Source organism: Danio rerio, chromosome 4 (assembly GCF_052040795.2).
Source record: "Danio rerio strain M-AB ecotype USA chromosome 4, GRCz13ab, whole genome shotgun sequence".
NCBI lineage: Eukaryota > Metazoa > Chordata > Actinopteri > Cypriniformes > Danionidae > Danio > Danio rerio.
Genome location: NC_141024.2, coordinates 20,732,943 through 20,751,059, shown reverse-complemented (window position 1 = coordinate 20,751,059; position 18,117 = coordinate 20,732,943). Strand labels below are relative to the sequence as shown.

Here is an 18,117-nt window from a genome sequence, read left to right as displayed (position 1 = left end):
TATATTTAATTTAAACATTTGTAGTCATGACTTTTTGTCAATATTTTTTTACAGTGGCCTCACATTGGATTTAGTTTGGATCACACAACATTTAGTTTGAACACAAACAGAAACTCAACCATACAAGCGAAAATAAATCTCATTGTTGAGCAATCTTTAATGTCCCAGTGACATCAAAAGAAAGCAGATGTCAGTATCAGTATGTTAGTCTTAAGAATATCTGTAATGTAGTGTGCTCCAAAACAGTGACAAGATTTACATTAAGAAAATATAAACATATTAAAATAATTTTGCCTAAATGGATAAACCAAAATGTTTTTGATGTAAATTAATATTTCAGTTTCTCATTAAATCTTCAGACCAAACAAATACTCTCTAGTGTCTGACATGTCCTGTCCCTTTAGGACTCTATATATGCTATATATGAGTTTGAGTTTAACTCGGGACTCAAAACACTATTGGCTGTTTTTTTTAAAGAGACAGGAACTACATTATGTCCCACCCTACCACCATATCTCAGTTCAAATAATGCCAAACTTCGAGCAAATATGCACACTCATAGCACTTCACAGTAAAGGTAAGTGTTACTTTGTGGTAGGTAGTCAGATTGTTAAAAGAATAAGAATATGCATGTGAAAGGTAAGGAACTTGTCTTTGCTGATAGCAGTGGACTGCAGTGTCTTTAGGTTTTCTTCCAGTTTAGCCAGCTTCTCCTGCACCAATGCCAGGTTTTGGTCTGAGATTTGAATTAAGCTCAGGTACTTGTTCCGCTTAGACTTGGTGACTTCATACAGCTTAGCAAACACGCCCAGCCTGGTTAGGGTAACATTAAAGAGCCCATTTACTAATCAGACTATACAGCAGGTTAATAAACTAGGTTCATTTTTAAATCAGGCAAATAAAAGAAAAACAAAAGCATTTTAAAATTATATCTTGCTTTAGCATCAGCTCTGTTTCAGTCAATCTGGTAGTACCTTGTCTGTGTCTCTTTAGTCTGTTTAATGTGTTCCTGTATAACCAGTCCTTTTCCTTGCAGTTCTTGCTTAGATTGCTTGTATTTGAGCTGCAATGACATTCATATCAATCAGTAGGCATAAAGACAAAAATTATCAATTAATCATGATTTATTTACCCTCATGTTGTTCCAAACCGTCATGAAAAACATTTGACAGTACTAATTTTTGTACGTTTGAAAGTTAGTCATTCCATGTTTCCAATAGGAGCAGGAAAATTCCACTTTTTGGAACAATATGATGGTGAATAAATACGGACTGAGAGGTAAATGCAATGCGAGGCAAATGTAATGTAATGTAAATAACCTGTGCTTTCAGTAGCTCACGGCTCTTCTGCTCTTTTTCGTCTGTTTTGATAAGTATGAGATGATGAAGGTGATGAAGCTCATCTCTGCGGCGATAAGACTCTCTAATCAAAGCCTGCTCCTTCTCAACATACTCTTGAACCAGCTGGACCTTCATCCCTGCCATAGACTGCTACTCCCAAATACACAGATATGAAAACATACATGAACTGCATCTTAAAACACAATATGTCTCATTCACTAATGATTGTTTACATTTTTTGTATTTATGCGCACATTTAAACCTCTCATGAAAACGTTCCGCCAAATTCACATGCATAAGTTTGTTCCAGGGGTCATACACAGTTTTACTACTAAGATTACATGACTTTTCCCAGATTTTTCCAAGACTTTTAAGTAATTATCATGACCTAATTATTCATGCAAAATTCGCGCATAAATTTTTGCAAATGCTTGATTAGTGAATGAGACCCATTATTTTCACAGAAATTCTTGTCTTAATGGACATACCTCACTAATCAAATTGCGTTTTAAGTTTTCTACTTCCTTTTCCAGATCTTTTCTTCTCTCAAGCAAGATGTCGGCTTCTGAGACTGTCTCTTTCTGTGGTAAAATGAAACCACATAACAATTAATAATCAAAATATTTGCCCATAAACTGTACATCTCAGGCTCTGCAACTGGTCACTTAATATTTTCAAGTAGCATGTTTTTACACCCTCTAAATTTAAATGGTGAGACAGAATTTTGTATTAATAGTATAGTATCATTTGTAAGATCTTGATCTTAACATCAACTAATAAAAGCAGTCGGGACAATAATTAAAGAATTAAAATGATGATGATGATAAAAATTTTATATAGAGTACAATATGTCAAACCACAGGACACCAAGTTTCAGATGTTTTCTGCATTTTTGAGTGTTTTTCCATTTTATTGTAGTGGTTAAAAAGCAGACAGGAAATGATGGGGGAAAAGACAGTATGTGCACAAGTGCTAGCACACACCATTGTGTCTGACACAATGAAAATCTTTGAAAATCCAAAGGAACTAACAGTTCCTATTCTCTTAAAATAAGGATGATTCATCAGAGTTTCTGTACATAACGTGAGAAAGAATTCATTCCACAGAAATTCAGACGTCACAAAAGAAATGCTTCTGCAATAATTACCCTGCAATAAACCCTGAAACATCTGGAAAATCCTTTTAAAGTATGATTAATTGTTGATATTACAACTTATGACAATATCCTCACTATCATTCGGCCCCTGAATTATCTAGGGTCACCACAGTGGAGTGAATTTGCCAGTTTTACAACAATATATTTTATGACAATATTTGTCTGGATGTGGATTTCTAGATGTAGATGTAAGAAATTAGATGTGTTTTTCACCTGAGCCTGGATCCTCTCATGCTGTTGTTGAGTGTTAGTGAGAGCGTCTCTGGCCTGTTTCAGCTGCAGTTCATTTCTCTTCAGGGCTAACATAAGCTTGTCTTTCAGCCTTGTATCTCGGGCCAGTTTATCGCGCAAAGATATGAACTCAGCAACAATCTGCTCCATGCTAATTTCCAACAGACCCCTGTAGTCCAAAACAATCAGTATAGCAAATTTACTTAATATGGACCCTTTTCACATACTGCTATGACAAATTTAATAAATTTAATTTGAGCTTTACATTACATTTTTTATTAATATACATTTATAGCAGTATATTTTGTATTATATAATACACTAAGGCCAGTATGTAGTCATCATGGCAAAAACAATTATTAGTTATTATACACATAGTGGCTGAGCTAGTGGTGGTCAATTGTTCTCTTTTCTGATTGCCATTATCATCAGTCTCTATTTGTTGATGTTGTTTTTTTTTCTATATGAGGTTATGGAGGCACTTTTATTGTTATTATATATTTGCTGTAGTTTCCTGTTCACAGCAATACAATGTTACCCAATAACAGTATGATGACTTCAATTTCTGCAAACATCATAAATGTGGAGAGGGTCAAACATTTTGGTTGTCCTCACACTAGATGAATTTGAATATGTTTGGCATTAATGTTACAGAAATGCTGAAATAATGACCTTTGGTCCATAAACGCTGCCTCTTTTGCTTTGGCCATTTGCAAATCTGTGAGAAGTCTGTCTTGTTTGTTCTCTGCAGTCACTAGCTGAGCCTTGTGGCCTTCCTGTTCTCGTACCACCTCTTTTATGGCCTCCTTCACTTTTTCACATTTTGCCTCCAAACTCTTCTGATGCTCCACATTATCCAAACGATGTTGCTCTATTTTTGCAACCTGCTTCTCCAACTCCCTATAAAACACACAGGTGATTAGTGAAATATTAATAGTTTTTGTGTACCTTCACTAAATTACCACATACGATTTCTTGTGGGCAACCCTGTCGACCTCTTTTCTCAGTTGAACAGGTATGAGGAGCACCTGAGCCAGCTCAGCCTGGTGAAAGACATTGTTAACATATGAACTCCACATCCAGCTTACAGGCGAATATTGCCGCTTAACAGGTCTTGATTACCTCATTGCTCTCAACACGATTTTTTAAATCCTCCAGTTCAAGTTGTTCTTTCTTGATATGTTTCTGTTGAGTCTCCATGCTCTCAGTTAGAGTCCTCACCTCCTGTCTAAGCTTAAGAACCTCTTTCCTCACCTCCTCACAACTGTTCTTCAGGGTCGCATACCTGCTTTCTAGCTCCTGCATGAGGACATAAACAAAAATAAAGAAGTGAAATTATTAGACCTTCTGTTAAATTTTGATTCTTTTTCAAATATTTAAAAAGTTATGTTTAAATTTTGATTCTTGTGGACATTTATTACAGTATTTCTTATAATATTGTTTTTCTTATTTTGTTTAAATTTGGCTGGAATAAAAGCAGTTTTTTATTACTTTTTTTTTGATTGGCTTCAGATTAAATGGTTATCTAATGGGTTTTATAATTAACCCAACTAGCCTAAGTAAATAATAATATAGAAAAATAAAATAATTATAAATAAAGAAATATTATGTACTCTAATCTTGGCAGAAAATTCCTGTTCGGCTTTATTACAATTAAAATTATTATTATGACAATGATTTGTAAGTGATTTTCAGATAATAGATACTAATATTTGTGAGTAATTTAAGTATAAAATTATATTAAAATACTTTACAGTAAGCTTGTTTTTTTTCTACATGGGCTTTCATGATTTTTAAATTATTACAATATAATTATGCCCACATAGAATCTGTGTGCGCAGAAATATGCAGATTTCCACAGATTTTTATCCCATTATTGAGTCTATGTATTTACTTGTGTAAATGTGTGTAAACTTAGATTATTAATATTAAAATGTTCATATGACTTATTCACAATACAGTTTGAAAAGTAAAATTTAAAAAATCTTTTAGTAGATTTATTATATGAGAGACTTGCCTTATTTACCAAAATGAGTGTATCTAATTAGATTTGCATTGTAAACATGAAATAAAGGTAAAAAATGTCATGTTTGTTTTTTTGTAATTAAGTTTTTTAGTTATGATCCTCCTAAAATCATTCCACATAAATCCAGATTTTTTTTTTAACAAAAATTCTCTGCAGAAATAGCTAAAAATGTCCACAGATTCTGTCTGGCCCTAAGTATAATGCATCTTAATGCACACACACACACTGCTTGCTTTATTTAAGCTACTTATTTAAAATGAGTGGAATCAACACAACACAATTAAGAAAAAGGGTATTTGGGGGAGGGGGGTCGGGTGACAACTTAATTTTTTTGTGGTCAACCCACTTTTAAATTTTTTTTTAAAAACATTTAAGTTAACAATCAATATGTGTTCAGAGACCATGAAGAAATTGTGTGGTTCCAAGCATTTTTACAGTGTATCGGAAAACCCAATGATGTATTTATCTGGAGACGTCACATGCCCTAGCTATACTTACAGCCTGTTTAGGTTGATCCTGGTATTCTTTCTCAAGATAGAGCTTTTCCTCTTTAAGACTAAAAAGCAGAAATGAAATTCTGTAAAAAAAAAACATCCTTGCATTCGCAGAAATCAGGATGTAAACCAATTCAAATAAAAAGGAACAAATAAATGCAAATTATACAATTAGAGAAGCGTTTAAGCACACAGGACATTTCACATTTATAAATGTTGTGCCTGCTATTAAACATTTTAGATGACAAAGCTGTGCAATAACAAGCTGTGTGAAAACCACATGTATAAATATTCTAGCTGAATGCTAATACTGCTATCATTGAAAGCTGGACCATCCCATCAAAGTAGTAGATTATTACAGTGAGCGAAAGCATGCTGTGCAATGTGTATCCATGCTGGTTTGGATAGGGATGAAGGATTCACTCAGGACAAAATATCCACATGTGCAGAAAAGACATCTGGCAGTAATATGCCTGCAGTAGGAATACTTGACTAACTGACATGCATAAAATACATATATCGTATTGCATATTGTATACTGTACTCTCTAGTACAGAGGTTCCTAAGGCCCTTTTACAACAAGTGCATTAACTATAACTATATTAACATTCACATAAATGTTCATTATTGGTGTGTTTATGAAAAGCACCATGCATCTTTTATTATCTTCCTTTTTAAATGTTCAAGCTCTTTAAGGTAGGGTCCGCTGTTTATGTTCTATCATTAATTAGCTTTTAAAAATTTACATTGGACATGAATGTGATTCTACAATTCATTGTGATTTTAAAATTGTTTTTCGTAGTTATTGTTACAGATCATTGTTTGACTTTCAAACACAGTATAACACAGATAACAGTATCTTCTTGACATACATGACAATACCAACTGAACTACAGTGTTTGAGGGTCAAAACAGACATTGTTGACCTGCAGTCTTTAATAACAACATGCTAGAATTATGTATATTTTAAAAATCTTTTACTGGCACAAAACATTGAGACACACAACATAATAAGTAATATTGGAAAAGGCATAAAAGGGGAACTTTAATAACTTATTTGTGGTGCCGCCTCACCACTAATGTATTAGATTTTCATAGCAAAATATTACAAGACACATTATTAGGTTGCATCCGAAATCGAGAAAATCCTGCTTCAAAGGATGCATTCCAAGGTAGGAGGACATCAAAGCTCGACCAAACCTAATCTTTACTTCCTGTCTCTTTAGATTCTTTCATCTGATCAATTTTTTTAAGGCAGCGCAGATGTATCCTTTGCTGCTTTTGATACCACACAATCCTGTATGTTTCATTTCTGGCAGCTGAGCTTAAATATAAAGATGGTGCCTGGAAGCTACGCTTAGGTGTCATTTTAAGTGTAAATGTACGGTGCTGTACAATTTTCTCTAGCTTTTTCCATTTTTGATACCATTTCTAGCAAAAGGTTATTATTGTGGTAAGCAAATATTTGGTTAGTTATCACCAAAGCTCTCTTTATTTTTTTATACGTGATTAAATCATTTTGAATCAGTTATGTGAGGAACCTTCACGACCAACCTTGTAAGTCATGATTCAGCATAGTGTTCTTTCCCTGCTGAATTTTGGAGGCGAGAAAAAATGTTAAACACAAGAAGGTGAGTGTTAGAAGGAATGCAGATTAAGTCACTTAAAGTCAATAACCTTTAGTGAGAGGAAACTAAATGCCCCACACTCAGAGTAAGGGCCGGTGTTCTGTCAACTTGTCCTACCTTAAATTCAAAAAGTAGGTAGCATATCTTGATGTCGAATTATGATGTTAAATTGGGAAGTTTTCATATAGAGTGGTGTAATAGAGGATGTAATATTGTCCTAGCCTACCCCAAACCCTAACCACAACCTTGGAAACATTCAAATCAAGTGTTGTTAGCATAATCTGATGGTTAGGATTAAATTTTAGGACATTACTAACAGCTTGCACCACTGTGAAAACTACTGTCAGGATTTACTAAAGACATGAAGTGAAACATTTGTGTTTTGTTTTTTTTTGTTTTTTTTGCATATGAATTTGTAGGAGTTTCCCTTTCCCTTTGCACATCTGTTGATGGTAGAATGTATGCACCTGATTATAATCGGCTCTGCTTTTTTGCAACCTAAATTTGCGCTGGTTTATGGACTGCATTAGATGTTGCGAAAATGAGCTGCATGATGTGATCTTGCAGAGCATCTCACCACTCAAGCTGAAATTGCATCTGATAATCTCTTTCTTCGTCCTCCTTCAGTTGGTTGTAGTACTGCAGGAGTGTCTGCTTCAGTCTGCTGACCTCTGTGTCTGGTCCCTCAGGAAAAAGTTCAGCATTCTCCAGCTCCTGCCTTTGCTGCTCTAATGTCATGCGCAAGGTCTTCGCCTCCAGGAGCAATTGCATTTCAGAGTCCTGAGAACTTCTCAGAGTTTCATTTAAGAGGTTGAAACTGGCTTTAAGACGAGCCACTTTTTCCACGCTGATCTTTCCAGTGGAGAAGAGCTGTAGGACAAAGATGAAAAAAGATTGATCAACAATCAAACAGTCCAATAAACATTTGCCTAAATGCATTTTAAACAGATATATGTTGTCTGGACTCGTTTGAAGATGTCTCTTAAGAGCGGATCAATATATGTGCCATGCATCAGATCTCCACCATGAAAATGAATGTATCCAAGCTTTGAGTGTGTTTATCTGACCACTCAAGCTTTCTATACAGTATACGCATATCTGATTATCAGCACAAAGTCTCAATATGTGTTTTTCTCCTTTAAATCTAAACAAAATGTTTAAGTGCTTTACTGTTAAGATATGTAGTAAAACAGATTTAAAAATACTTCCCAGAGGCCTAGGCTCTGTTGTTGAAAATCCTTCATATTAGTATTAATTGCTATGATGTAGGCCTGATTTAACACACATAAATTGACTAATATTAAAATTGTAGAATTAATTTCACCTTAAATAATGTGAACATGACATTTATGATCATTTTGCAACAAATCTTGCAATGATAATGTTATACTAAAATTTACTCAAAAGTTATGCAGCTGTGTTTTTGACTTTTGCTGAACATTTATCTTGATAAGCAACATGTGCGTTATCAGTTCCTATTTTATAGCATTTTTATTTTTGAGACTTCCGGCACAGAGCCATAGCAGGAGTCTAAACAGTTACTGTGAAGTTTATGAGAAATCATGAGGCACACATGTGGAGAATCAGCTTTGAAGTTAGACACTGGAGCACAATTTTACAATAGACAGTTCATCTATGTATGCTGATACCATAGGGAAAGGTAAAATAATAATACAGATTATTGTTAAGATTAGAGTAAAACTTTAAAAAAGAACTGCAGAACCAATTCAATGCATAAATAAAAGACGTAGGCCTAAGAGAAGTAAGAAGAAGTAAAAGAAATGGTGAAGCTATTTCTGGCAGATGTCTGAGTACATCTGCACCAGATTAAATAAACACTACAGTTTCTCTTTTACAACAGTCCCAAACAAAGCTTGTTTGTTTTACGGCCAATACTACAGTAAAAAAAACAGCTCTGTGACGACACAAAATTCTATGCCAAAACAAACACATTAGCAATCCATAATGTAAACACATGACTGCAATAAATTAATGATGACAGTTTTTTCAAAACACCACAGCACTTACAGGAATAAACTAAAAAGAAATATGACTTTTACATTGTAAAGAGCAAGTTAACCTAAAAGTTAACATTTTTTCATTATTTGCTGACCTTTTTCAAACAATTAAAACAATCTTCCATAATATTCTAATAAGAGTTAGTTGTCATGTAGTTGCAAAGTTACAACAAACAAAATGTCTGAAGTGGATAATCGAGCACAATGTCAATCGTGAAGTTTGAAAACATGGTCAAGACGATTTATGATGCTTCAGTTCAAAGTGAGCATTAGAATAGTGAAGAAAGGTGACTTCAGTGACTTTGAACGTGACATGTTTGTTGGTGCCAGACGGGCTGGAGTGTTTCAGAAACTGCGGATCAACTTGGCTTTTAATGCCAAAGGAATATTTCCAGTACCTTGTTGAATCAATGCCACGAAGCATTAAGGCAATTCTGAAGCTAAAAGACGATCCAACCAGGTACTCGTAAGGTGTTCCCTTATAAAGTGGCCAGTGAGAGTATAAGGTATTTTTTAGATGACCTGAAAATTAACAGCATATTGTCATTCACAGCACTATACTGCCCATCTGGTTTATCTTGCTAACACATTCCTTTATTTACTGTAAGTTTAAAACAAACAAAACCATCATTCCTACATATTTAGTCATTGTGCTGTGTTTTAATAAAAATGGTCAGTGGTCCCATATTCTATGGAATTCTTACTGCGTTGTCGACTACGCAATTATGCAATGCACTGCTGCCCCACCCACTCTCTCTCTCTCTCTCTCTAGTGATATTAATGGCAAAGCTGTTGCACTTTGAGGCAGTTCCCTCCTGTTCTCTCTTTCTGTTTGGATCACTGTAGACTCTGAGATCATGAAACTGGTGTATGTGTGCTGTTCTCTGCTGATAGCCATCTGGCAGGAGGTAGAGGCTTCTGGCAGTGGCCCGTCTGGGGTTGTGGACAGGGCACCTGGAGCTTCCAGCTGCTCCCAGGTAAGACTGAGGCCAGCTGGGAAGTGTGAGGATGAGGAGGAGTGCCCATATCAGATCACAATGCCACCGCTGACTATCCAGCTTCCCAAACAATTCCGACTACTAGAGAAGACCGTGAAGGAACTGCAAAGCTTGAAGGAGACAGTAAACAGGTTGAAGAGCTCCTGTCTGGAGTGCAGCTTGAAACAAGTGGACCTCAACTTGCAGAAGGACAGTGGTGACCCTCCAACAGAGGGAGAGCAGAGTCGAGGTCAAACCAGCATGAGAGTTATTCATAATGGGAACGACAGTGATAATGACATTGTACAAAACATGCAGGTGAAGATGAACCGCATGTCTAGCAGCCTGAAAAATGCACGTGCACAGATTAACTCCCTTCAGGGCCGCCTAGAGGAGCTTAACCTCCTCAATCTGCAAAACGTAGAGAATATAGTGGACAGAAAAGTTGAGAACATCACTGGGATGGTCAATAAAATCAGCAGCACCTGCACTTCATGTCCTGGTCAACAACTACAACTTCAACGTAAGTCTTCGATTCTAAAGCAGTCTTTTATGTTTTTGTTTTTTTTTGGTAAAGAATAAAATATTTTTTATTTAAATTTCAAATGTAAAAAAGTTATTAGTCATCAGATTTACATAATTTTTCAGAAAATTTTCTAATATGCTAATTTGAAGTTTAAAATAACATAAGTATTATTTTCAAGGTTAAAAATGTTATGTAGCTTAATATTTTAGTAAAAAAATATTTTTTGTGATTCTTTGATTAATAAAACGCTTAAAAGCTGAAAAAAAATAGCATTATAAATGCCCGTGCACCCTACATTTTTAAAATAATAAACAACTATTGAACTTAATGACCGAATACTTACTAAATCTTTAGACCATTTACAAACGTAAAGTAATTTTTTTATAGCTACGAATCCAAACAGTTTCCTCTCAGATGAGTGAACTCAACAACAGGAATAGTTATGCGGGTCATCGCTGAAATCTTCTGACTTTAATTTCCCAAAATCAAATGTGGAATGAAAACAAATGATGTCAGTGTTTGCATTTCAAAAATTCAAACCTGCAGAGGCGATGAACCCTGACCACAGAATCACATGATGATTAAAGGAATGCAATAAGCCCCACTAAACCAAATTATACATAGTTATTGAAACATAAAACATACTCTATATTTAAAAAAAATTGTTATACATTGTAATATTGCAAAACTTTTTAAATGTATGAAATGATAAAGCATGCTTAAAGGTCATCTCTCTCTACACAGACCTCACAAACATCCCTCCAAGAGACTGCTCAGACATCAGCATGCTGGGGCAAAGGATAAACAAGGTGTACCAGGTGACTCCTGATCCCAGGAATGGCAGCTTTGCGGTTTACTGTGACATGGAGTCATTTGGAGGTGGGTGGACCGTCATACAACATCGAATAAACGGCAGCGTGAGCTTCAACCGCACCTGGGCTGACTACAAGAAGGGCTTCGGGAACCTTAACAGTGAATTCTGGCTTGGTAATGATAAAATCCACCTGCTCACCAAAGCCAAGGACATGATCCTACGCATTGAGCTGGAAGACTCAGAGGGCACACGTGGATATGCCAAATATGATCAGTTCTATGTGTCCAATGAGTTCCTTCATTATCGGCTGTCTGTGAGCGGGTATTCGGGGACAGCTGGAAACGCTTTGCAGTTTAGCAAACACTTCAACCATGATCAGAAGTTCTTCACTACGCCGGATAAAGATAACGACAGATACCCCTCAGGCAACTGTGGGGCGTATTATGGTTCGGGATGGTGGTTTGATGCCTGCATGTCAGCAAACCTTAATGGCAAATACTACAAAACAAAGTACAAAGGGAAAAGGGATGGGATTTTTTGGGGAACGTGGCCCAATGCGACTTCTGAGTACTATCCGACAAGCTTCAGGCAAGCTTATAAAAATGTTAAAATGATGATAAGGCCGAAGAACTATGCACCCTAAGGCAACTCACAATAATAATAATTAATTATTTTTTGGGGGAACTTTTCCTCAAGACCAAATTGTGATGCAAATCCACAGACATTAACAGAACTGCCTTAAAAATATAAACCTGTATTTTAAACATCACAAGGTACAAAGAAATAATGTCCAGCTTATATTTTAAATATACCAACAATTTGGTTGATTGTATGATTTCTTTTATCTGTGTGTCCTACTGCCACCTTGTGTTTAACTGCTTTTCTACACCAGTGGTTCTCAAATTTTTTTCATCAAGTACCACCTCAGAAACAATTTGTCTCTCCAAGTACCACCAAAATTAGCAGTATTGAAATACAGTAGCGTAGTAGGCCAGGTAAAGCAGCTACAACTCTGCACGGTTAAAAAAAACGTGGCAGATTACCTCAGAAATGTAGGCTATTTGTCATATATATCATATTATATACATCATTTTTGGTAAATTTTGAAATGTGTGTAGCATGTACATGACATATTTCATTCCTCCTCCGTACCACTATAAGGAAGCCTGCGTACTACTAGTGGTACACGTACCACAGTTTGAGAACCACTGTTCTACACCATGGACGACTGAAAGTTTATTTGTTTGCTTGTTTTTTGTGGATACAATTATTGGTAGAACAAATTGAATAATAGCTACTATGATTTACATCCAATTTGTCAATGATTACTGATGGAATTAGGGAAAGAGAGGGGATATATTTAACAAAAAATATTTTATGCAAATTACTTTGTCATCAACATTATTTTTTAGCTGTATTTTTTTACAAATAAGCTGAAGGGACAGAAAATGACAAAATGAGGTTGTTAAAAAGAAAATATATATCTGTGATATTCAAGTACAAAATGTACATTATTTATTTTGACAGTATGGGATGGTTTTTAAAGATTTTTATTTTTTAGGTATTGCTATGTGGTTAAGCAGATTGTGATAAATGTGCCCCAACCCCCTCCTGAGGCTGAAATGAATGCATTTCAGGGTTTTTAAAAATTGTTATAAGCTTACTTTTTTAGAATATATGTATATTGGAGAATGTATATTAAACACATTAATTTGTGATTTTAAAGATTTATTTGTATTTCTATGAAGCAAATTAAACTTTAAAAAGTACATACTGTAGTTGACTCAAAGCTGTTGATTTATCTCACATAGTCCAACATTCATTCAGAAAATATGTTAACATTAAACTGAAATTCTAGATCTTTTTGTTACTAAAATCTTGGCAGACATTGGGGCAGTTAAATGTATGTAACAATAATTAACAAACCTTTTAGTATTAGTCATCTACATTACAAAAAAAAAAAATGTTTGGTGAGAGCTTGTCATAATTAAAAGTATGTTTCATGTTCATTAGCACTGTACTTTCAATTTTTTAAGCCACAGTATTTAGAGTAAAAAGTAGATCAGTGTCATGGTATATTTAAAAGCAAGAGGAATCAGTGTTTTGATTCAATGAGTTCAAGTTTTATCTCCACAGTGAATTTAATATCTGTAGAGGAAATTCATTTATTTTATTTTTTTTACCTTTTATTTTGCTTTATGTTGTTTTTTATTATTGCAACAATGAGATTTTACCTGTTCCAAGCACTGCAAGGCTGGATTTAATGACAGGACCGCAGGTTGTTCTTGATTTAAATCAACCTCTGGAGCGAGGGCAGAAATGGGCGTTGCTCTCTCGCTGGACTCTTGCTGGTCATCATGTGACGGCGAAGAGCTCCGCTGCTGTGCCTGCCTCATCATGACCTGCACAAACATAAACAAATGTACTTAAAGACAGAAGGTATTTTAAGCTAAATAAATTAATTATATTGTCCAATTGCACAAACAGTCTTTGATCCCAACTAAATGGATTTAAAGAGCGTTTGTGGCAGGTCACACTGCAGCTGCAGATAATTAACATCAATTTGCAGCAGATATAGGCGCAAGCTTTATTGCAGTAAAATCAGCTGACCAAAAAAACTTTACACCCGCGTCGACACAATAGTATTCGACCGTTTTTATGGCTCACCGTAACAATACACAAACCGACGTCAAACACAATCATTCAGGTAACGTTACCGTTAGGTTTCAAGTATTTTAAACATAATTCATACATTTTAATAACACTGAACAGCTGCTATGTATTTCAGTTTCCATAAATTCACCGTGGACCCCGTAATCATACAACTAGCTGAAAAAACCACGTTATTTCTTTATTTATTTTTGGTGTTATTGTCATGTTCTCAGAAACTTACCGTGGCCTTTTTATAAGTTGTTCACCCGTTTAAATCTCTGCAGTTTCAGTCATTGTTTTGTAGCGCGCGACCCAGTCTCCATAGCAACTTTCTCACAATGAGGCCAGCGCGTGCACGTCAAATCAGATGTTCACTATTTTGTTTTGTTTTTTGACAGTTTCTTTCACAGATATGCCTTCGGAAACGGATAAGAATTACATAAGCGTATTTAAACGCAAATCACCTTTAACATTATCCCCTAAGCGCAAGTACGCTGTGGCAGTCGTTTCCCCCCTGCAAAAACACGACAGCTGTGAAACTGGTAAGAGTTGATTGCACTTGCACATGCTGTACTGAACTCTTTCTGCATTAAAGTCAAGTTTTTATTTTATTAGTAGATTTTTTTATCATTTTTTTTTTTTTGTACATAAGATTTACAGTTTGGTGCAACCAAGAAAATAAAACAAGTTCCTTAAAAATGACCAGATCAAGAGAACACGCTTTTAAAATGAGGCGTCTTCATGTATTCAAATTTTCCAAAAACTGGACTATGTTCTCAATAATAAATCTACAAGACGGGTCTCCTTCCAGGCTCGACCTTGGAAGTTTGCTGAGGCCCTCCAGTGGTAGACTTGTGGTACAAATGAACAATCAAATTTGTTTGTGTTGATGCTCATATTTGTATTGCATATTTCTGTATTCTATGTTACAGTACAACTGTGTAGGTTTATCCATACTTTTCTAATATTTTCATTGTATATCAGGGCAGTCAGCACAGATTTCCATTATATTAATTGTTAAATTACTTAGTAGTGTTATACTGCAGCATTCCATAAGTAGCAAATTGGTTTACATTTACCTCAATTTGATCTTTTTAACTGCGATGGTTGATAGTTTGCAAATTTGCACCAGGGCAATCTGATGTGCTTTTCACTTTTGGCAGTCATTGCAGATGGTCGATCTGGATCAACATCCGCTGCTCATGCAGTCAGATTGTAAGAAACCTCTATTGACTTTTTATGGTAAAAAGTTTAATTACACATTCAACTGTTTATAAAATATGTATATTTATATAAATCATTTTTTTTACCTCATCTGAAGGCATGAACATGCAAGGCTGCAAAGATCAACTTGTTTTAAGCCTTTCTCTTTTGATGCACGTGATGCAGCAAGAAAAGTTGAGCGTGAGAGGAAACTGAAAGAAATGCGCCAGATACAAGAACAAGTTTGGGTAAGTGTCTTTTCCATTGAACTGTCTGTTAATCAGAATCTAACTCGTACAAGTCTAATTTTGACTTATTTTTTTCAGTGTTCAAGTTTTAGAGCTCGTCCAGTGAGAAGATACAAACCTCTGAGTAAGCCATCCGTATAGTCCGAGACCTGTTCCCAGAACTGTCAATAATGTGTAGAATTTGTCTTTTTTAAATGTTTTTTTTTAATAAAATACTCTCTTTTTATACTTCTATGCAGTTCTTTTGAATGTGCTAGTAAATAGTGTGAATCTTTAAAAAAACAAAACAAAACAAAAATAGGAACCAGTCTTTCTTCACATCCTGTCAGCAGCCATTGGAGGTTATTTATTCATACACCGTGTCATAACAACACGTAATGTGACAAGATTCCAGTGAGAAGCAATTTGGCTGTCTGCACAAAACATTTTAAATCCCACATTTGCAATACTTAGTTTGCTAGTTCAGTAGTATGTCAATAAATGGTATTTATTTTAAACTCACATTTGGTAGCATTTAAGACTAAAAAGCACATAATCTGTACCTGAGGTGATCATCGTTTTGGATGTATATGCTGTTGTTCTGCTGTCACAAAGAGGAAATGGAAAGTTTGCCTGACACCATCTCAGATGGTAAGGACAACTCCTTTTAACATGGAAAAGATACCTTTTAACCAGTGTCATTAGCGCTGCGCCTGTGTAGTTAGCACACTAATATTTGCAATCTGCTCAAATTTCCCTATCATATGTCCCAATATGTAGTGTAAATATAAGAGATTGATGCGAAGTTTAGAAACTCTTTCTGTTAAAGACATAAGTTAATCACGGGTAATCGTAAGTATATTCAGTTTTATGTGAGCTTATAGTATGAGTTATTGCATTCATTTTCTTTTCGGCTTAGTCCCTTTTTAATCGGGGGTTGCCACAGTGGAATTAACCGCCAAATTATCCAGCATATGTTTTACACAGAGGATGCTCTTCCAGCTTTATCCCATCACTGGAAAACACTTATTCACTTACAATTTAGCCTACTCAATTCACCTACACCACATGTCTTTGGACTGTGTGAAAACCAGAGTTCCTGGAGGAAACCCACGCGAACACGAAGTGAACATGCAAACTCCACACAGAAATGCCAACTGACCCAGCCAGGGCTCGAACCAGTGACTTTCTTGCTGTGAGGCGACAATGCAACCCATTGTGACACCACACCACCCTAAATTAATACATTAAAGAAATAATTCACTCACTCATCGTTTGGCTTAGTCCCTGATTTATTAAGGCTTGCCACAGTGGAATGAACCACCAACTACACTGGTGTATGTTTTTTATGCAGGGGATGCGCTTCCAGTCACAACCTAGTATTGGGAAATCACCTAAAACTAAAAGTTATTTACTCACTCTTCACTTGTTTAAAAACTTGTGACTTCTGTTGAACCCAAAATAAATTGATGAAAGGAGACATTGATTCCCTTAGCATTTGTTTTTCCTACTACGGAAGTCAGTGGGTACTGGCTTTCATCAAAATATTGTCATTTGTGGTCAACTGAATACAATAATAAATAGAAAAATAATAAATAAAGATTTGGAAGTAAATGGTGAGTAATTTTTCACTTATAGGTGAACCATCACTTTAACTTAACCTTAAAAGCATGCCATATCCTTTTATTTTCCTTTTTTTTTATAAACACTTTGTAGATGATGTGCATAAATTTGTTAAAGAAAACTGATAGCTTCCACTTAAGCCATTTCAAAAGGTGTGTTTTTATCTAAAGGATCCCTGTTGGTTGGCACCTCAGCTGCTACATATTAGTACCTACATACAAAGTGACAGTGCATTGCAAATTTAATATATTGCTGTCCGTTGTCAAATGTAAAAAAATAAATAAATAAATGTTTTTTCAAAATTAAATGAATTTTCTTTTAATTAATTAATGCCATGTTTGTCTATTAAGATATAAAATGCAATGTTTTCATTAATGCTACTAAGTTTTATTTTTTAAAGTGGTTTTACTTAACCAGTAAATTAACCAAAAGCTGATATTATAAAAGGCACTAGCGTGACTAATGACCCACAACAGCTCTTCTATGTCTCATTTAAAGTAATAACTAGGTTTAAACTACATGTTGCAACAAGATGTTGATAAATGCATTCTTGGAAGATGATGGATTTAAATCCTGGCTGTGCTTATGTCTTAAGTATTTTTCTGGTTCCTGCTGAACACTTCCAGGAGGGGGCAATAGATCTTCACTTTTGTCCCTGTAAGCTTTTTGCTCATTGCAGTGCTTTAGAGAAGGTCATTCTCAATTTAAAACCCATGATATTATGTAACCACTAGCTTATCAAGAAGAGAGGAAAAAAAAAACTTATTAGTAGTGTCAGCATGTAAATCCATCCAAATACATTTAATAGTAAACTTTCACTGTATTTCTCAGGCTGTAGGTATTTAAGTATGAAATACTTTGGGAATTTGTAGACAACGACTGAAAAAGCAATCTCTGTCTGCACCAACATGGAAAAAGACAGGATGGGAGATTAGAATCAAAAACACATGAGAGTAAAGAACAAACTCTCTATAGACTATTATGAGCGAGCTGATGTATAGGATATTTGCTCTTCACTGGACATTGCTGCTTTGGCCCGAGGATGGAAGTAATTATCAATGTCTGTCTGCCAGAGACCATAGACCGGAACTCTCTGGAGAAAAGAAAAAGCAGCAGCCTGGAACTGACAGATATACGGAGAGAAAAGCCTCAAACCACAGTGCTGCTATTCCACCAGGAAGAAGCTCCCATCTCGGCCACAG

The 18,117-nt window shown here is 35.4% G+C and overlaps 3 protein-coding genes across 18 annotated transcripts in view; 2 read left to right on the top strand and 1 right to left on the bottom strand.

Moving 5' to 3' along the window:
- Positions 1-18,117, bottom strand: part of ccdc146 (coiled-coil domain containing 146) — a 98,934-nt gene that overhangs the window by 7,583 nt on the left and 73,234 nt on the right. For 3 of the 16 annotated variants that reach the window (XM_087247561.1, XM_087247558.1, XM_087247559.1), the window contains 11 exons: positions 13,445-13,612; positions 7,453-7,745; positions 5,252-5,309; positions 3,850-4,026; positions 3,697-3,770; positions 3,400-3,627; positions 2,710-2,896; positions 1,829-1,921; positions 1,320-1,490; positions 975-1,063; positions 649-813 (listed from right to left, as the gene is read on the bottom strand). In XM_087247561.1, coding sequence (XP_087103687.1) covers positions 649-813; positions 975-1,063; positions 1,320-1,490; positions 1,829-1,921; positions 2,710-2,896; positions 3,400-3,627; positions 3,697-3,770; positions 3,850-4,026; positions 5,252-5,309; positions 7,453-7,745; positions 13,445-13,609 — 1,700 coding nt within the window. In that variant the 5' untranslated portion in view covers positions 13,610-13,612. Of the gene's footprint in view, positions 1-648; positions 814-974; positions 1,064-1,319; positions 1,491-1,828; positions 1,922-2,709; positions 2,897-3,342; positions 3,628-3,696; positions 3,771-3,849; positions 4,027-5,251; positions 5,310-7,452; positions 7,746-13,444; positions 13,613-13,962; positions 14,200-18,117 lie in introns of those variants that run through there. The other 13 variants (XM_087247564.1, XM_087247563.1, XM_087247565.1 and 10 more) reach the window with 10 other exon arrangements.
- On the top strand, positions 9,718-12,988 carry fgl2a (fibrinogen-like 2a). The gene is made up of 2 exons (NM_001025539.2): positions 9,718-10,393; positions 11,141-12,988. The coding sequence occupies exons 1-2, from the start codon at positions 9,751-9,753 to the stop codon at positions 11,851-11,853; spliced, it is 1,356 nt and encodes a 451-aa protein (NP_001020710.1). The 5' UTR covers positions 9,718-9,750; the 3' UTR covers positions 11,854-12,988.
- sinup (siaz-interacting nuclear protein) lies at positions 13,816-15,462 on the top strand. The gene is given in 5 exon segments (NM_197937.1): positions 13,816-13,917; positions 14,261-14,404; positions 15,026-15,077; positions 15,184-15,313; positions 15,392-15,462. Coding segments are annotated over 5 exon segments (438 nt in total). The 5' UTR covers positions 13,816-13,868; the 3' UTR covers positions 15,455-15,462.